Source organism: Manis pentadactyla, chromosome 4, assembly GCF_030020395.1.
Source record: "Manis pentadactyla isolate mManPen7 chromosome 4, mManPen7.hap1, whole genome shotgun sequence".
In the NCBI taxonomy this organism is placed as follows: Eukaryota; Metazoa; Chordata; class Mammalia; order Pholidota; family Manidae; genus Manis; species Manis pentadactyla.
Window position 1 is genome coordinate 73,599,898 of NC_080022.1, and position 21,682 is coordinate 73,621,579.

Below are 21,682 nucleotides of genomic sequence, written 5' to 3' on the forward strand. Positions count from 1 at the left end.
AGAAAAAGGGAATGACTGCCCTTCAGAACTATATTAGTGGTCAGAAAAATCAGGTGGAAGAAATACTTCACAAGAAACCCAGTGGGAAAAGGCAACTTGGGCAAAGTCAGACCCAGGAGACAAAACGAGGAAAAGGAACACGTGAAAAGGTAATAATCACACAAATAACGGAAGAAAACTTTCAGAACTTAACAAAGTCGTGAGGCCCTGCTATCAGGGATAAAGACAAAATTCTGCTAGACCGTTAGTGCCATGGGACAAGGGCTTTCTGGGGTGGTGGGAAGCTGCAGACAGAGACACTGCTTAGGGACCCCAGGGCACTGACTCCAGGCACCCCTGACACTTAGTGTGTTTCACACATCAGCTTCACATGGGAACAGTAAGCACACAGATGGTTAAAGTTCTAGGGTCTGGCAAATTTTCTTCGTTGTTCTGTGTCACTAGCATGTGAGTACCAACCTTAGGGACTTTGTGGTAGTCATTTCCTTCCAGTCTACCTTACACATAGCAGGTACTGATTTTAAATGCTATATGCACAAATTACTTTATTAAAAATAAAAAATATAAAAAAAGAACATATTCATAGATGAGGTAAATGCACAAGTGTCAAAAGAAACTCATCTTTATTTACGAAATGTACATAAAAGTAGTATGGTCATAGTTAAAAGTAGAGACTCTAGGTGCCTGACACCTACTAGCTGGGTGGCCTTGGGCAAATTACAGTAAATGGGATAAACAGCACCTATCCCATCAGGCACATGTGCCCGCACAGAACTCTGTCTGGCAGAAAGCAAGTTCTCAGTAAATAACAGCAGTGTCGCCTATGCCTGTGCTTTTAACGAGAAAACAACACTGTACACAGAACTTACATCATGGAATCAGGAGACTTAAGTTCAAATGCTGAGTTTAAAACTTAAGGAGCTTTATATAATAGCCCCAGTAGTTAATTCCCCTATGCTTACATTTTTTTATATCTAGAATAGAAATATGAATACCTGCCTCTTTCAACATCCATCCATCTATCCACAAACATCAACTGAGTATCTATTATATACCAGATATTGTGTTTGGCTAAAATAGAAATATGAATACAATACAGGTTTGTCCTTAAGGAGCTCATGGTCTAGTGAGCAACCCTCAAGACCCTTAGTTTCCTTTTGTGTGAATATTTCTTGAGGCTCCCTTTCCCATAGGAGACAAGACAGGACCACAAGCATCAAGCATATGTTTTAGTACCACATGCATTATCATTTTTTTACAAAGACAATGCTAATATTCTTAGAAATTGTTGAGCAAAAATTGGGGCCAGTTTCTGAAATAACTATATTTTGCTATTTTAAGAAAAATACTTTTAAGCAGTTGGGTCATTGGGAATATGCCCTTATAAAGAAACAATGCACGCCAACATGTTCTTTTTTTTTTTTACCTATTACTATCACTTGGCATTTAACAGCTATGACTTAAAATTCTGTATTTAAAACCTCACAGAAATTATAATGGCATCTGAGCATATACTTGCAACAATATTAAGTACATTGAGACATTTGGTATCTTTAGAAGGTATGTAATTATACCATTATTAAAAATTAATATGCAGAATATTTTCCTTTATTAAATATTATATGTATGTATGTATAAATGTAAAGCAATTATAAACATTATTTAAAAATCATGTATTTGGCTCATAACTGGCCTAAATTTATTATAAATTATCTTGAATGGTGGCTTACAGACAGTCATAAAGAATGGATCTGGTTTCTTTTGTGTGGGTGTGTGAAAAATATTCTAAAAACTGATACAACTTAAATAGGAATTAAATCAGAGCTAAGTGAAAATTATCCAGCAATATGGAATACTAACATCTATCTTCTTTGAAAGTTCAATTGTATAAAAAATTGTTTCGAATGTATTTACATAAAAACTCTAATACTACCACCCATAAATCATTTAATATAACAAATAATAGTTATTTTTTACCTAATAATTTTTTATACTCATAGTAAAAGCCTATTGCCTATAGCAAATAAAGACAATTTATCCAAACATTGTTACATAAGAAGTTTTAAGAAACTGTAAATAATTCTTAATACTCTCATTCTGATTCTCTGACTTTTCAAGACTATGTTGTATTTCTTTCAAACATACTTCCTGATGTTGTGCTTTCTAAATAAAAAAAAGAAAGAAAGACAATCAATAAGGACATTCATATCAAAGAGTAAAATAATAGAAAAATGTATATATATAATAAGTGAATATATGATTTTTAATTTTTTAAAAGAAAGAATCCTAATATCTGATGTGTTCATTAACTTACCTTAGAGCTCACTTTTCTTTAAAATCCACAATAGCTAAGGCATATAATGGTTGATCTCTACTATGATATGGTTTCTTATAATACACATTCACTTAGCACCACATTATATTTAGCATGATTAGCTTAATAAATTAGTTTTACTTAAAACTGTTATAATTAACTTCCATTATATTTAACATTCCATATTTTAATACTAGTTTACCATTTTTTCTGCCTAAAAATTTGTATTTTATGCCATAGGAATGACTTTTCCTGTCTTGAAAATTGACAAAATTCTAGTCTTGAAAATACGAACATTTTACATTTAGAATCCTGTAAAAAAAATAAACTCATACTATTAATAGAGCACTCTTAAGTAGGTGTTCTCTGAGGAAAAAAATTTTAAATCCAATATTTTTTAAAAATACTCAGCCACATATAAATTCCCAAGTAGATCTGTTCACTGAAAATACTTTAAATAGGCTGTAAATATCATCTAGCTTCCAGTTAAAATGTAGTAATGTTAAGAAAAAATATCTTATTTCCTTCCCATCAGGTGTTCAGTGGTATCTGATACCTTCTGAGACTGAGTGATGCCCCTCAGGGGAAGTGGAATGGTATGGAGCAATGTGGCAGGCTAGAGTACACAGTCACAGAATGGATATAGGGACTCTTTATGGAATTTCTTGCTCAACAATTTTGTACTCAATTTTACTCAACAATTTGGAGGGAAAAACATTAATACAAACACACTTGTAGGGTGGGATGCAAAATGTGCTTAGATTTTAGTATAATAGAGAAACTCCAAAGACATTCCAGGCTTTAGGAAGGTTGGCCTCGGTTAGCTGCTGAGGTCCCCTTGGATCTGTTCATCCATTCCACCCCACCACTGGAGCACCTAGGCAGAAAATCTAAAGAGGCCTGCTACTGTGGGCAGGGCACTCTGGAAGACATGGGGATACAGTCAAGTGGGAGACAGGCCCTCAGGACGCTTACAATTCAAATAGAGCTAAGGCATGAATTCAAAATAAATACTGAGCCACCCACTTAACTGTCCCCTGAAAGAGACAGAACACAAATTCATTTTTCAGCAATGTCTAAATCTATACTTAGAACTCTAGATTGTTACTACTGTAAAAATTATAAGGTTTAATAACACATCAAATCTTAACCCTATTTATTTTGGCAGCTCTAGCCAAGTATGGGAATATAATAGCAAAACTCATCTTGGTATACCCATTTAATTATTTCAGCAGCTTCAATTACACAAAGAATATCACAAATATGTTACAATACCAGAAACTCTTACGGTGAGTTAAAAAAAGTTTAGAATAATGGGAAAGTCTGTGCTTTTTAAATAAATCGCTCTGGAACTTTTGTTAGTGTGTTTTATTCTAACTAAATCAACCTGGAACTTTTGTTAGTGATAAAATTGAACTAAATCAATGCCTAAAATCAGTTCACTTTGGAAATTTTCAGGTTTTCAACTGTTTAGACACTTCAGAATGAAAAAATAGTTTTCATGGAGTCTCCAACTCCTGGAAAAAATTAACTATCATTATTTTCTATGTCACTGCTAAGTAGATAGTAGATAGTTTTCAAGTAATTTAATCATGACTAGTGCCAACATTTCATAGATATTTAGGAAAAAAAATTAAAAGACTAATTAAACAAAGCCAATTTGGTATTCTCATTTCATGGCCAAGCAGACCAAAGCATCCATCTTATATGCAGATGTAACAATGCTGAATATTTACTTACTGCCAACTTGTAACTTTCTAAAATTTAGTATTCATTATTCAAGACAGATATCAAAATCTAATTCATAATAACAGTTCAGAATATATATCTTGCAAGAATAAAAAATTTATACCAGAAAGAAAATAAGCAGATTATATCTTAAACTTTCTTTAAGCAGCTGTCATGCAAGAGCAATATGCAGGGGAAGAGCCCGATGAGACTTTGGGGGAAATGGTACAGAAACTACCAAGGACACAGAATAATAATTCTTTGGCATAATCCTGACATTTTTATTTTTTATGATTTACATTGTTATTTTAATATTATCAGTAAAGCAATAGGCCTGATTTCCCTCACTTAGTACTTTAACTGTTTAACTGTGTAACTGTTTAACATGGTAAAAATGTTAATTGCTAATTAATTTTTATGAAAACTTATTAAGCCATACTAATACTTACATTGTTCATTTTGCAAACAAGTTGATTTTGTTCTTCATTTTTCTTTCTAAGCTCAGTTTCCAGATCTAATATTTTAATCTGTAAAGCCCTTTCTCTAGATGACATTTTCTCTATTTCTTCAGAAACCTGTAATTTTCATTAAAAGAGCAAAATAATCAAATATGCATTCTTTAAAGTATGATTTAAAGCCTTGACATAGTTATACTATACCTCTTTTTTCAAGGAGATATTAATTAGATGTTAATTAGAAAATGTTTAAACATGTTCTACCTTGAAGCATACACAGCATAAATATGTATACTTTATTACACATATAAATATGTGAGTATCTGTAAAATTCACTTAAGATGAAGAGGTATCTGAGGGGTATTATGTTTAGTACACATGGTGTGGGGGATCACAGGAAGAACAGTGTATCACAGAGAAGGGACATAGTGGATCTCTGGCAACTTGCTGCACTGATGGACAGTTTTGGACACTTTTGAAAAGACATCTGGGAGCACCTGGCATTTCCAAAGTTCACTTAGGCTGTACCCAGGATAAAATCACTTTTTTTCCTCCCAAAGTTTGGTGGGGCTGAGAAATTTGGATTACATTTCTACCACTGGTAGTAGATTTTATTATACTATTTTGCTTTTGTTCAATGATGTGTTTTTAAAACTGAACTAAATTGGCTTCCCAAAGTTAAAAAAAAATTAAAAAAATAAAAGTCTAGACTGTAGATTTATATCTGAGAGTCATTAGTGAACAATTTGTTTTTAGCATCATTCAATTCTGTGAGGAAATTTATCATCCCCATTTTACCAATTAAGAAACTCAAGTTTAGAGAAGTCAGGATATAAAGTGTTAGTGCTAGAATTCAAATCTAGTTCTTGCTGGACTCCACAGGCCACCTCATATCCTTTCAATACATTTTCAAATCATTTGATAAATGCACCTCTTCTTTGAGATCTTCCTGAATCATTTCCCCTCACACTCAGGTGGAACTAACCATGCTCTTCAATGTATTTTGTACCCTCCCTCTATTGTAGCCCTTACAGCTGGATGGCATTTGTTTGTTCACACAAATCAAATTGAGAGGAAAATAAGTGATGATCTCCTACTGAACTGTGAGTGTCCTGAGAACAGAGGCCAAGTCTGTTGGAGGAGGTCATCAAAAAGACATGACTGCCAGGTGACCCATGAGCTGGACAAAGGCAACTGGAGGCTCCCCACCCCTCCCTTGTCCTTGCAATGTGCATTCTACTTAGCTTCCTCACTCCCAGAAGCTGCTGTGAGGATACAGCTGTGAGATAAAAATATGGTGTTGAGACCATCTGGACTGGGTATGTGGCTGAACCCCATTAAGGCCTCTATATAAACTTTTAAGATTTGGCAGGAGGGTGCAGAAATTTACCCATCTTACAGCTACCAAGACAAGCCTCATAAATATCCTTACTTATTAAACCTACCACTTACCAACCTGGAGTGGTCTGACTCTTTCTTGCTTCTTTCCCTGCCTTTTGCACATGGGGGCCAGTTTCAGAGTACACTAGGGAAGCTCCCAGAGAGGATGCACACCAACAAGGTCTTATTCATCTTTGCAGCTCAAGCACCAGCAGAGTGCCTGCTGCACAGTGAGACATTAAATGCTAACCAAGTGGATTTAACTGGAATTTAATTCTTGCATGTTTTTTTTTAATGCAACAGTATTTGCCAAAAGAGGGTTGAGCTTTACAGCTCAACAGATCCTGATCAAACCAAAATGTTTAATAATTTGCACGTTTGCTTTGGTTTTATTTTTTTTTAAGTGGGGGTAGGGGGATAAGTCCTGCAAACTGTTTTCCATCTCTACTCTTTACCCTGCCACATCATCATTTATTTAGAGAAGTAACTAACTCTGGACTAGCAATATATCTGTTTAGCTCCAAAAGGGAAAATAAGGTAAAAAACTAAAGGTAATTGCTCCCTTCATCCTGACATCAGAATGAAAACAGTAACTGTAGGTTTGGAAAGATGAGATATTGTCTGTTTAAAAAGACGACTCTTTGGTAAACTAATTAAAAAGTTTCTAAATAAAGGCCATCTGTACCTTTTGTCTTCCTTCTTCCAAAGCAGCTTCCAGCTGTCTGGCCAATGCTGTATATTCTGCAGATTTCTCTTTAAATTTAAGATTGCTATGCTTAAGACATTCTTCTTGGTTTGCCAGCTTCTTTTCAAGCTCTTTGTTTTCTGCATCCATCTGTTCTAATTTTCTTTTTACAGAAAACATATATTTTAAAATTATAGTGTGTGGAGAAAAATGCAACACCAATTTAAAGTCAATTTACTACATACTGTTTAAGGTTTTCACACTTCAACTGAATAAGATAATTTTCCTCTTCCAAAGAAAGCTTCATCAGAAGATTGTGATTTCCATCAACCTAAAAGAGAAAACAAAAAGTTTTTAAATTATTTTCTTTATAATTAACTTTCAAAGAAATCTATATACTTTGTTAGAACAATCACAGGTATACCAGATGGTATAAATATTATTACTACTCTTACATAGAAGGACACGTTCCATTATTAGAACACAAGTTCTTAAATTCCTAAGTTTTAAAAAGCTATGTTGCCTCGTGGAAAATCATCTACTAAAATTTTTTCTGAAAGATGGCAATTAAAAAATCCTGAACAGTGTTTTATTGAAAAAGGATATTTATTTTATTAAGTAAATGTTAAGATATTAAACAGATTAATCATCTATTGTTGGATACTTAGTTATTCTTATAGTTTTGTTTCACCTAAAGTGACTGATAACTATCTGTGAAGTTGTAACTATAAGTAAAAACCATATTTGTGAAAAGCAAAATAGAATAAACAAGCAAATCAACCAAAGACACACCTGTCCATGCCAAAACAGAATATTCTCCCCATTGCTTCAGAAGCTCTATTTGGTTTAAGAAGCTCTGAAATAAAATTTTTTCTCATAATTTCAATTAATAATTTAGGTTATCTATGCAATTTGGTTATTTTCTTAGAAATAACCTCTGCTCAGGAATTCGAATTCAGCAGTTTTGTTTGCATGTTTTTAAAAAACTAGATGTGTTTCAAAATTGAAATCCAGATTACTTTTGGAAGACAGGAAATCATTCCTAAAATTCTTTTGCAAATACAGAAAAAGACTTGCTACCATCCTTAGACATACTTCTTTTTAAGAAAAATTAATTTTTAAGTGTTTAATAAGTTTTTACTATGTGCTAGGAAATGAATTAGTAGATGTAGATGGCTATGTGGTGACTAACAGGGCACCTATGATCCTGTTCTGATGTAGCAAAAAGTTTATGTTGAAAAAAATAATAGAGAATAATACAAATAAACTTGATGCACAATTCTAGTTAAACTAAATTCTAAGTTTTGCAAGGTAAATTACAATAATTTACCTTATTCTGACATCAAAAAAATATATGTAAACATAGCATTGCTCTTTCTCTCATGCTATTACCATGTCCTCAAATGTCTAAATAAAGATTTGTACAAATAAACTAAATCAGCCATTTTTAGTTACCAATTTTTCACCATAAAATGCTGAAAGAATACCATGAAAAGTAATATTACAGTATCTGCAGGAAACTGAGATGGGAATAAAAAAATCAACCCCTGACATGAGTGCCCTCAACTGGTGAAATGGGTCTAAAGCGTTTCTTTAACACATCTAGCAAAAAGCAGAAAAACAGCTAGACACCTGGCCCTGAAGCTCCCTAATGGTGTGTGTCTGGTCTGCACATTTCCCCTTGTAGTGCTGCAGACTCTCCTGACACTTGTGAAGCCTCCGTTCCACCGCCGTCAAGGAATCGCGGGCGCATTCTAACTCCTTCAGATGAGACTCCATCTGGCCTCTCATCTGAGATGTAGCATTAGGGAAATAAGTGCAAGATCACACATTCAGCATTAATGTTTTTACTATTTAAATATTAGATATGCTTTTAATATAATAAATACTCGAGGTATGATGGTTTTAAACAAAAAGACCAACCAAATAAATGTGAATAAACATTTAGACTCTGCTAAGTAAGAATAAGACTCAAAATTGGGCTTGACTTTAATTGGTTTTCAAAATGTTTGTTGAGTAAATGAATATAGTAATATTAGCTTGAGGGGAGAAGGTTTAACCTACTTAGGAAAGCAAACTTTTTGAATCTTGTCATTTATATTCTAGCAGAATTATTACTAAGAATGCTAGCATGGTAGTTCTCTACTGTCCAGCCATCAGTCCAAAGTAATCGCCACTTTCTGTCATTCAATCTTGTATCCCAGATATTTCAATTAAAGCAGCCTTGGTGCACTTATTTGGTTCAAGTACGTGGGGAGTGCTGTATATTATTTCAAGATAGCTAATACCATCAGTCCTCAGTAGGCTGTAATTGTTCATTAATGTTACTATGAACAATAACTTTATCTATATTCTGTAATTTTAACTATATTCATAACTTTGGCTACTGCAGTTCCTCACTGTGGCACTTGTGGAGATGTGACAAAAAGCAACCCTAAGAAATGCTTGTACTGTTAATTAGGAAAAAATGGCAAGACATGGCATTTAGGACGCTCCTAAGGAAGAAAAACAAGGCGCTAGACTCTTCCTGAGGTAGGGAACGTCTAGAGCTACTGTGCAAAATCTGGCATTCTGAACCACAAAAGAGAAAATGGAAATAAAGCATACACCTCTGGGTCTCCAAACATCTGAGAGCCCATGAGAAAACCAAGAGACTTAGAACAGTGGGAAAAGAAAAGGAATTTCATTTTTAAAAATGACTTTTCTGGTTTAATACTACTTAGAAAACATTGTGACCTCACAATATTTCTGAAAATCACAGGCTCCTGCCCCATCTGCCTTTTGAACAGATTTTTTAATAGGCCTTGGTGTTTGTTTTTCTACAGTGCTAACAAAAGAAAAGACATTTGCATTGGTGTGTCTCATGACAAAAAGAGACCAAGACACACGAAATGATTTCTTCTCTGGTCTGCTTAAAATAGGTAAAAAGTAATTCTAAGAAAGCAGTTAAGTTGCACATTTGGTGGGCTATCTTTATTTCTCTTTAGCCAGCAGAAGCCTGCTCTGGCTGACCTTCTTTCACACTGGTGCCTCACTCTGCCTTCTCAATCCTAAAATAAGGGGCCAATCCAGAGACAGTCACCTTATTCCACTCAGTTGGAACTAACCAGTAATATCCCATGACCTCTCCAGCAGGGAGTCAACATCCGATGACTTTCACTGCTTTCTTACCAAAACAACATGAAAAGACCGAAAGAAGGATGCAGTTTCATTGAAAAACTTAAAAACATTCGCAAAAACACTGGAACTTGCCAATACCAGCCTTCCCCTCATTCTGTTGCAACAGGGTGAACAAAGGGGAAATGATGCTTTTTTTAAATGATATTATCTTTCTTCCCAAAAAGCATTTAGCAGAGAGAATATTTACTTCACTTTTTCAGAACCAAAAGATTTACTACCAGAAAAAAATATGAGATTAAAAACGAGATTCAAATTTGCATACTTAGTTAATGAAGCTCAGTATCAACTATTTTTTTCAAGCTATTCAAATCTGCTTTTGTATCAGAAAAATTAAACTTTATGCTATTTTCTGAATATTAAGGAAAAAGTGAAAAAACATTCACACAACCAAACATCTCAAGCCTGGGAGATACATTATTTTCTCAGAAAACAAACTCCTACAGAGATTGAGAACAGATACTCTTAGGTCTAAACTAGAGAAAATAACAAAAATGAGAGAATTTGTACAATATTTACATAGTATAAAATACATAAATGTTATTTTATTACTTATAATGTCACATTTACCTTCTCTAGTTTTTTATTTTTGTTTTTTGTTATTAGGTTATTTTCATGTAGCAAATTTTCACATCTACTTTTCACCATTTCAGCTGCTTCTTGCAACTCTTCTATCTGAAAGTAAAATGTGTTAAAGTAAGATGTATTACTTTATTATTAGGACCATAAAGTGAAATAAAAAGCTGAAAATCTTAATTTTCAACTTAAATCATTATTTTCCTAATACCCTCAGTATGTTTATTTAATGCTATTGCTTCTTTAAATATGGGAGTCACTCAGTGCTCTATGCCAATCCACAATCCTTTTATGATTCACCTGTCCTTTCCCATCAATACTTCCAGACTCTTCACCTGAGCTCTGATTATTAGAGAGATTTCCATATGCAGGTCAGTGTTATTACTTTGAAAAATCTCCTCTGGTCCAAAGTAGTTCCCATACCAATTATTTTACCCTCCAAATCAAAATCTACTCAAAAATATCTGAGTAGTTTATACAAGGCCCAGAACCTAGAACAGAGTAACTTATCCACAGTATTCTTACTGAGGGATGAAACAGAACAACTAGCTGGAAAATCCAGATGACAATCTCAATAACATGTCCCATAGTCCACCACAGCCCACATTCCGACCTCCGGCATGGATGACTGCAATATTCTATCTGGATGTCTCAATTCCATTTTCCCATCTAAACCACCTAGATGTAGCCTCTTCTTACTTACCTGTTCTATTGCCCCCCTCAAGCTTTTTCCTTTAGTTCATTATTCTCTAATTAAAATGCTCTCTTCCAATAAAATCAAGTTCTTTATTGACCAGTGTGTTGCCCATCATTTCAGGACCTGCTTAAGTCTCACCTTCCTCGTGAAGTTTTTCTTGAATACTACATTTGTGAAACATAAGCTTTTCTATAAATTACTGTTGAATACACCCTCTATTCCACATGTATGGTCATGTGTTCTTTTTTTGTCTTTCCTTTGAGTAAATCTGAATAACATTTTCTTTATTTGGAAAGAGGGCTACTGGACTTAAAGATCCTACAAGGGGGTTATCATCTTAAATCAATACCATTGAATATACAAAAATGACAAATATAACCAAGATTAACAAGATAAACATATTGTTTATGTTACACCTATGTAATTAATTTTAGATCTACTTTTAGAAATATCCAATACATATACAGTCAATGTTTGAATCAAGAATCAGTACAATTATCTATTTATAAAAGTATTTGGGACCATAAGAAATATTTGGAAGACAACATATTCTATCACAAAATAATAGCTCCACCTTTCTTCAGTTTGCTTGTTTAGATTGCAAACAAATGCAGTGTTTTAAATTGCCTACCAGTTTTAACAAAAATTAAAATAAATACAATGGTCACCTGAGTTTTATATACTTCAGTAAGGGTTTTCTGTTGTTTTTGTACTTCTTGCAATTCTAGGAGTTCATTTTCAACAGAAATAACCTCATCCTTCAAAGCAGCAAGTGTAGTCTAGCAAGGAACATATAAATGGTTTTATAAATCATTAGAATTCATTTGTACTCCAGTGCAATAGGATTATAAAAACATAACCCGTTTATCAACAAAATTAATAAAATAACTATTTTTGACTGCAGCATACAATTACCATCTAAAGTTAAGGAATTTAAAAATGAGTAATGCTTATGAGAACTTTAGTAAGGCTTACACAAAATATATATTTTTAAAACTTTTAAAATGTACTGACAAAAGAAGAATTGGAAGCTAGAAAGACCATGTTCCTGGACGGGAAGACTCAGTATTACTGATATATCAGTTTTTTCCAAATCAATAAAACTTTAATGCAATTTCAACTGGAAGTATAACAGTTGGGAGGGGGAATATGACAAAATTAATTCAAAAGTCTTATGGAAAAATAAAAAGACATAAAATTTTGAAAGTACTAAGTGGAGAATCTCAGTACTTATTAGATATTAAAATGTAGAAAGAACTAAAATTATTAAGATACATAAGAATTTGCAGGTCAATGGAATAAAAAAAGAAAAAACACTAAAATTACATTTAGTATATGACAAAGATTGTACATTTTTAACCAATGGGGAAAATATGGATCACTAAATAATGGTAGTAACTGTTTAACTATTAGGAAAAAAAAACAGGTGAACTATTTGACCTTATCCAACACTATTTTTTGTATTTATTTAATATAAAAATTAAAGCTTTAAAGTTTTTCACAGAAGATTCAGGTAAAATTTTATTTGATTTTAGGATGGATAAAACCCTATAAGTATAAAATCAAAAGAAGACATCAAGAACTGCAAGGGTCTAAGATTTTACCCTCCAAGTTTACAAGTTAGCCAAGCACAGTTTGTGGATGCTCACAGAAGGCACGAGCCTGCTGGTCAGAGATGCAGGACATTATTACTTACAGCAATAGCAGTAGATATCAGCATTTGTGTTAGTTTCCTCAGCCCCAATTCCCATAGGGCAACATAAAGAGGCCCGGATGACAACTGTACATGCAGTGGGATGCAACAAAGAGGAGCAACCCTGCATTTTAGGGAACCCAATTCTCTTATAACAGGTAGTAAGCATGCTTACCCTTTAAAAAAATAGTGTAGCTCATAGGCAGTCAGTGTCTCTGCTTGCAAGATGTGCAGAAATGTGAGACACACCCAAGAGGAACCAAAAAGAAAAACAAATTATAACAAAAGAAGGCCCATGTGGAGCAAGGGAGAAAACAGGGGAGTGGATAGAGAGGAGGTCAGAGAAGTATCTGAAAGTCGGATGTTTACTCTAGCAACCAAGGTATCATTGGAGGGTTTTGCGCAGAGCAGTGACATGGTCTGACTGACATTTTTATAGGAACCACTCTACTGCGACACTGAATGTTAACTGCAGGAATAAGGGCAAAATCAAGGAAAAGAGGAAGTCACTGTAACAACAAGAGTCAATGATGGCTTGACCCAGGAATTAATGACAGTGGTGCTAGTGAGAAGTCAAATTCTAGATATATTTGAAGTAGATTTACTGACAGACTGGAAGCAGGTGTGAGAGAAAGAAGTCAAAGATGACACCAAGTAATATAAAGAATGATTTCCATTAACTGCGATGAGGAAACTGTAGAACAAATTATTTAGGGGCATACGGGACTTCTGTTTTTGACATGATAACTCTGAGACATCTATTAAGTATCCAAGTGGATATTTCAAGTAGGCAACAGAATTCAGAGGCAAGGTCTAGGTGAGAAATAGAAACTTGACTGCCCCCAGTATATTTATGTTATTTAATGCCCCAACATTATATGAGCTCCCCATCAAATGTGGAGAGATTTATTTTAAAACTGAATAATACTGGAAAGGTATAGGGACCAAGTTATGCTGGGTAATTTGGAAATATATAACACCAACATTAAAAATAGCCTCTCTTTTGATTGTATAATTCCACTTCTAGAAATTTATCCTAAGAAAACAGATATACAAAAAGACTCCAAGAAACTATCCACATTTTTATTTATAATAGCAAATAACTGGAAGTAGTCCAAAATTCCAAAAACCATATATACACCTAAACTATAACTTTAGTTATCTTTCAGTCATGAGATTACAGGTGATTTAAAAATTTTTTCCTTTTGTGCTTCTCTGTATTTCCAACTTGCTATAATGAACAAATAGGACTTTATAAACCTCCAGATAAACTTCTGGTTTTTTTATAGAGGAAGTCATTAGGCCTCAGAAGCAGGATCAGCAAGCTTCTTTTTCATTTGAAACTTTGAAATCTAAAATTATTCTAAAGTAATTAAAAGTAACAAAATACAACATCTAGACAATGTTACATTGTAAATAACATGCCAACCATGCCTAGATTTTCTCCTTTAAAAAAATCCAGAGAATGTTAAAAATACATGTTTCTGAATTATTAATAGAATGTAAGTTGTAAACTTTTAACTCATTGCTTTTATACCTATGTAAATTAATTCCACTACCATGTGATTAAAAAATACATTTATAATTAATGGAATATACTTCTAAACCTTTCTTTCTGCAGTGTATCAAGGGAATTCAGAAAATAAGCATAATAAATAAATTTGCTTCCTCTTCCCAGATAAAACATTGTAAGTATTAATTCAAGAAATATTCATTAAGAGCTAAGTAGTCACACCTTCTCTGGGTACCCTGTGCATACAAAGATGGGAGTTTATGAAGAGAGATTCATCCTAATTGTAAAGATTTGAGGGGGCAGTAGCATTTGAGCTGAACTTTAAAGGAAAGACAGGATTCAGATAATGAGAAGAATAGCATTCCAAACTGTTGGACTAGTAAAACTATATGGATAGATGCAGGAAAACATGAGCAAATTGCAGGAAATAATGAGTATTCATATTTGGCCAGAGCTCAGGATAACTAGAAAACCATATTCCCTCGTCTCCCTTGCAGCTAGGTGGGGTAGAGTTGAATGGTATGGAACTTTCAGGAAGTCCCCTTAAAGGGGAAGAGATGGGGGAGAAAAGGGAGATAATTTGTCTTTGTTCCCTCCATCCTATTACTTGAAAGTTGTCTAAAACGACTGGAGCGCCAGCAGCCATTTTTGATCATGAGGATGAGGGTCACAACCTAGGAACAGCAGAGTTGACAGCTAAAAGAGGCTACATCCTCTGATGCCATAGCACCTTTGAACAGCCAACTCTGGCCTTCTTTTATATAAACAGATTTTCTTCTATTTACTATCTTCCAAAAATAGTATTATGGAACTGCAAATGATGGCATCATCTTTAGTAAAGTGTCATCTGATTAGATGTATCTTTGATTCAGAACTCAAGTATCTTTTTTCTCAGAAAGTATAAAATCTTCTTTCCCATCTTTTCTCTGATACAAATACAAACCAATCACCGCTTGGATTTGATGAAGTTGGGAAGTTCTTCCCAGTTATAAAGCAGCCAAGAACATACTTTCTGGTTTCAAACAAACCAGGCCTGAAGTTATATTCTATTGTAACCATGATACCTAGAAATAATCTTATGCATTAAAGTTAATATAATTTTAGATGTTCACTTAACTGTTGAAACTAGAGAGTAAAATTTTTTAAGTTAGACAAAGAGACAGAGACAGTTATTCAACTTCATAAATCTTAATACTACTGGTACCAATTTTAACATGTATCTGTGCATATAACCATAAACTTAAAAATTTATATACAAATGTGTGCATACATGTATATATACAGATATATAGATATGGTTTTAGGAGTAATCTATTATAATAGATAACATGAAGATAAAGGACGAAATGATACAAGAGTACTATTTTAAACATCCTATTATTTCAAGCTACTTCCACTAAATGAACTAAGTTGTCATTACACAATACATAGACACACACAAACACATAGTACCTTTAACTTTGCATTTTCAAGATTCAGAGTTTCATTTTCATATTCAGTTGAATGAACTTTTCTAAGAATTTCTTCACATGCATTTTTTCCATGGTCTTCCACTTTCTTCAGGTCTTCCAAAAGATTAATGATTTGCCTTTAAAAAATAAATTATATGGTTTACAGAAGTCATAGAAGTTTTTACTCAAATAATAAATTTTTAGTGTGTTCCTGATGTTATTTTGGTAGGGTGCACTGTTTCAAAAGTTAACCGAATCATAGAAGAGGGAAATAGGAAGAGTAATATAAGGTTACTATCTGAGTACTCTTGATTAGAAATAACATTGATGATGATGCCAATGAAAAACTGCACAGCATTCTCTTTGCTATTCAATAAAACATCTAAACTATCAGCTACAGGTATGTCTGTCTGTCTGTCTCTCATTCACACATATCCACACACATATACACAATTTCAGGGACATGGTTAAACAAAAGGATTAAGGGAGGCAATAACTAATCTTCAGAAGCAAATTATATATGTGAGTTTTCAATGATAAAATGGAAGAGAATATGTGAAAATAAAATATTTAAAAGCAAATATTCAGGGTTATTGTTAGCTTATAAATAATAAATTTCAAAGCATAAAATGTATGTACATTTACTCACTGATTATCTTTGATATGCATTTAAGGCACTTTAAGGAACAATAATTTTGAAAACATCTATGCTTTTATTACAAACTGTTATATAGTCTTACACATTCTTATTAGTATAGAAATATCACTTCTATTTTAAAACATAGTCAGTGTGAACATTTACTGAAAATAAAAGATGACACACAAACACCAAATACTAACCTGTAAGTTCAAATTTTCAAAATGTGAACAAACACCAATGCACTTTTAATGGGTCATCATTTTTAGAGTAAGAAAAGTTTATGGAATTATAAGTAGAAAAATATCAAATCATACAGATGACACCTTTTCTACATATAATCTGTAAGAACCAAAATACAAACCACTCAAAAAGGAAAGAAATGAAAATACTTCTCATTAAACAGTGAAAAGATTCTAATTTTTCTTACTTTTTCATTGTTTCAATCTGAACTTCCAATTCAGTTTTTTCTATTACAATTTTCTCATAATGACTTTTCCAGGCATTGGAAGCTGAAATTGTTTCAGACAACTTGGCTTCCTAAAAAATACATAAAGTACTCATCTTGTGATTTAATGACACTTTGGTTTTGTTCAGGGCCCTAAACAGATTGTAAACAAGGAAACACTCATCCTATAAAATATGGAACTTTTATTACTGAAAATTTCAGTGCACAACTCTGACATAGGAAAGTTTTAAAGTAAACTTTAATAGTATCTTTACATTATTTTATGCCACATATTAGCAGTTCCAACTTAACATTTTAAGGATGTTGATATAACTATTTTGAAACAAAATTTCATAATTAATGAAGATCATTTCCTTTCTACTTACTGAACTTTTCATTTTGCTTTCTATATACAGATGCTAACAATCACATAAGCATCCGAGGAGAAAGAAGCCCTCTATGGTGTACACAGTAGAAACTACCTTCAACTCCATAATCCCACAGCACTTAATAATGCAGCCTTACTTATTTTTGTTATGATGCCAAGTCATTTTGTAGAGGTCAACCCACTGGCCTTCAAAGGGGTGCTGCTGTTAATAGTCAGAAAAAGAGACTGAAGTGGCAGCTTATCCACTTTGAATGTGAGCTCCCAGGGGTAGAGACTTCTGTCTGTTTTTTTCATTGCTAGGGCCTTGAATTGTACCTGGCAGACAGAAGGCTCTCAATAAATGTCAAATAAATCTACTCTTTACAATTTCACCTAGTGAGCTGTAGCCACTGTGCCTCTTTCTGCATTCTACAAAAAAAACTCACTGGAATGACAACAGTGTCAATAATTACTAATCAGATGACTCAGAAGCAGTATTGATAACAGCAAACATTTATTGGTTGCTTCCTTCTTTCCTTCCACCATCATCCAGTCACTGAACATGTATTTTTTGAGCATTTACTACATGCAAGATATTTTCTGTTTACATTTATAGGAATATTGTTGATATACTGAAGACTAATATTCTATTTCCACATTTTATGTACAATGAATTTTAATATGCACTACGAACTGTAAGTTGGGCAATTATAAAGGTATTGAGAAAATTTACATATAAAATGCTATGAAGAAAATTTAAAAATTTATGATATGAAGTGGAACTACTTCAAAGGAATGATCAAGAAAGGTCCCTCTGAACTGATGTCTATTAAAAAGAAACCTGAATGATTAAAAAAAGAACCAGCTACTATGAACCTGAGAAGAGCATTCAGCCAGAGGCAACAGCAAACAAAACAAGGAAATAAATTCCATGCATTAGAGGAATAGAAATGAGGTCAAAATGGAAAAAATGTCATATGGCCAGACACTGTGTTTTAACATATATTTTCTCATCTATTTCTCCCTACAATCATATGGGATAGGCAGTATTATTAGCCCCTCTTTACAGACAAGGAAACCGAAGCTTAGAGAAGTGCCTTACCCAAAGTTAGAAAGTGAACAAGTGGAGGAGCCTTCCTATACTATGGTTGGGGGATGCGTGGCATGATGTAACACTATTTAAATAGGAAAATCCCAAGAAGGTTAATGATTCAACTAGCTTTTACCACTCAAGAATATTTCAGGCACTCAACTAGGTCTACAACCTTCTATATTTTGAACTTGTCTTCATTTCTTTTATCTGGTTAAATCCTTCTGAATGTAGGTTAAATATTAGAGTCTTAAGATGTTAACACTTGAGCTTATAATATATTGTTTTGTTTAACAAGCATTTATGGAAGTCTGTTTTCATTTCTAAAACCTCTAATAATTCTATGAACCTTAACATAAGTACTTAACAGGTGGGATACTAGAGAGACATTAAAAAGATAAAATATTTTATTAATTGGTAGTTAAATAAACATAGTAATTCATCAAAACAACAAAGCACAAGTCCATTTTTCAACTTTGTACTACACCCAGAGATAACTTTCACATGGTGCGTTTACGTCAGTGACTGGTTTTAAGTGGTTACAGAGCTTAAATGAAGTGAATTATTGAATAAAGTCATATGGTCTAATAACATAAATCAGCATTTCCCAAACTGGTGCTCCTCAGAACCAGTTCCAAGAGTTGCTTTGTGGGTAAAAGAGCTCTGTGGTTTAATTAAGTGATGGGAAACTCTGAGTTCAATACTCTTCACTACACTGCTTTTTTACTGAAGGCCTTCTCAGGGCCTTTAATATGTTAATGACACTGTAAATTTCCAAGGGGGACTATGTATGAAGTGTTACCCTTAGTTGGCCTTAGATACAGTGGAATACACTTATCATATCCTTCAAGTAAAGTTCCAAAGAAATGTTGATATAATATGCAAAGTTGACATTTTACATAATCTTTCAAAATAAAGACTAAAGCAAAAAAGTTATGAGTAAAGTTTTTCTATCATTAGCATTGAGAATAAATTATATTAAACATTTTGATGTTATTTACATGAACTAAGAACACAAAATAGGTCTTTCAGAAAGAATATTATATACTTACCTGATCTCTAATTTGGGAAGTAAGATTTTCCATGTCTCCAGTAAAATATTCAAGCCTTTGTTTGTAAATTTTAGATGCCTTTTTTAGAGCTATAGTTTTTTGCCTGTTTAATTCTTTCATTGCTACAGCCTCATCCTTATTCTTTCTCAATTGCAAGTTCCATTCAGCTCTCTCACTTTCTAATCTCTAGAAAAATATTAGAAGTAAATATTTTAGAATTCCAATGTTTATACAAATATTGTAAAAATATGTAATCTTCCACACAGATTTCATCAAAAGGGTTAATCATAAAATTAATAAAAGCAAAACAATGAAAAAGGTGATTTCACCAAAGTTCATTCGTAACCATTTATAGAATGACAATTTAAAAATATAAGCCTGCATGAAACTGGTGCTACTCTTATTAAATATACTAATATTGCTGAGTATGGTACAAACACTAGTTTCCTTAAAACTTCTGTAATTAATTAGAATTTTAAAAAATTTCACATTTAGAATACTATACGTAGTACGAGTTATCATGAATCAAAAAAACTAATTGAGCTAGACACAATTCAAACAACAGGTACACAAAGCTCAAAGGAACTAGGTAGCTCTCCAAATATATTAGGACTCTAGTTTGAATGATACAGGTCTAAAGGATATATGATTAAAATCAATAGGTCATGAATGGGCTAGATGAGATCAACAGACATACTTACCCAAATTTAGCTTACTAGAATTAAGGGGCATGCCTTGACACTTGAAAGAATTACATCAAGGACAATAAATAAAAGTACTGCTTCATCCAATGAGTATTAAGTTTAAGGAAGTTAGTATTCTAAGACCAAATAGGTTTCAATAAAGAAATGACCACCAGATCCCTAAGAGTTAGTAAGGGTAAAAAGATGTTTGAGGGCATATTTACAACCATTGAGTTTAATGGTGTTAATTGGCGTGACTGTTTTCTTACATATCTCTTGGTAACATAACCAAAGACAAAATATTAATTAAGCTTAGTAGATAATGGATATAATTAAGTGTGTTAACTCTTATGTTTCATTTCAAATTACTTTAAAACTCTGTATTTAAAATTTGAGTACTAAATATGTAAGAATTTAAAGACAAGATTTTAATGCTTTTACTTTTTTTGGAAGTTGTATAATAATGGAAAAGAATGTAAAATTATTACAGCATTTACATTTTAGTATCCTATTCCTTTAATAGTCACTTAAAAAGAATAATCAAAGGAGTCACAGTAAAAGATGGGGCTTTTCTACTTAACCCTATAATCAACAAAAACTGTGCTTAACTTCCAGTAAAACTGAGATTAAGAAATACATAAGAAAAAAGATTTGGAACACTGAAAAAGTGGCTAGGTAGACTAAGAAACAAAATACTATTAAACTGTCTTTAGAAACCTGTTTAAACAAAAAAATCCCATGAAACATTTTAGTTAAATAGCTGTGGAGAAACAAATAAGAGCAGTCTAAGTGTACTTAAGAGCAACAGACCACACACACACACACACACACACACACACACCAGTCATTCCTCTAAGAAAACACACACACACACACACACACACACACACACACACACACACACACACACACACACACACACACACACACACACACACACACACACACACACACACACACACACACACACACACACACACCAGTCATTCCACTAAGAAACCACAGGGTGTCGTCATCATACCGTGAATAATTGCCACACACTTAAAAAACTTTTTCATTACCAAAGGTAAAGTAAGATTGTTTTGAACAGGGCTCCAGTCAAGACTTTCTCACTAGATTAATCAAATCCCACAGTTGAGAGTGCATTGAAACTGTCAAATTGTTTTTATAGTTTCAAAATAACCACTCCACAGTGATTTGCCAAATAAATGGACACATATTTAGTTAACTATTTGACCTTTTCCTATCTCCAAAGTAAATAGTAAATACACATACTGCATATTATAAAGATAATTATTCTCTCTTCTAAAATGTGAAAATATTCCTACTCTAATTGCTATAAACATCTAGAAAAAATGGGTTCAAAGTATCTATGAGGTAGTTCTCAGAGAACTATAATTCAAAATTTTTAAAGACACAATACAATGAATTGACTCAAAAATACTACAAAACTGAAGTTTATGTTGTCAAGCTGATTTCATTGTGTTTACACTTAAAAAAAAACCCAGAACTTGTTAAACCTACAGCAAAGAACTAAATTCTGACTCCCAATTACTTAATACCTTAAATTCCAAACGTATGCATGTTAAAGGAATGTAGAAAAATCAGTAACCTAACACACTTCTTCTAATCATTTCTAAACAGTAGCATTTTTGTAAACTCAAGAGTGTTAGGCATGGGAATGCAATGGCAAAACTCTTAGGTTTTTAGCCTATTTATATTCTTGGTCTCTAAAT

General features: G+C 33.1%; 1 protein-coding gene across 6 annotated transcripts in view; it reads right to left on the minus strand.

The window, feature by feature from the left end:
- Positions 1–1,594: 1,594 nt before the first annotated feature.
- Positions 1,595–21,682, minus strand: part of ODF2L (outer dense fiber of sperm tails 2 like) — a 33,423-nt gene continuing 13,335 nt past the window's right edge. For 5 of the 6 annotated variants that reach the window (XM_036890305.2, XM_036890307.2, XM_057500390.1 and 2 more), the window contains 10 exons: positions 19,264–19,449; positions 16,737–16,846; positions 15,671–15,806; positions 11,681–11,791; positions 10,310–10,414; positions 8,195–8,353; positions 6,808–6,893; positions 6,563–6,725; positions 4,492–4,617; positions 1,595–2,163 (listed from right to left, as the gene is read on the minus strand). In XM_036890305.2, the coding sequence (XP_036746200.1) occupies positions 2,035–2,163; positions 4,492–4,617; positions 6,563–6,725; positions 6,808–6,893; positions 8,195–8,353; positions 10,310–10,414; positions 11,681–11,791; positions 15,671–15,806; positions 16,737–16,846; positions 19,264–19,449 (1,311 nt within the window). In that variant the 3' untranslated portion in view covers positions 1,595–2,034. The remainder of the gene's footprint in view (positions 2,164–4,491; positions 4,618–6,562; positions 6,726–6,807; positions 6,894–8,194; positions 8,354–10,309; positions 10,415–11,680; positions 11,792–15,670; positions 15,807–16,736; positions 16,847–19,263; positions 19,450–21,682) is intronic. The other variant, XM_036890308.2, reaches the window with a different exon arrangement.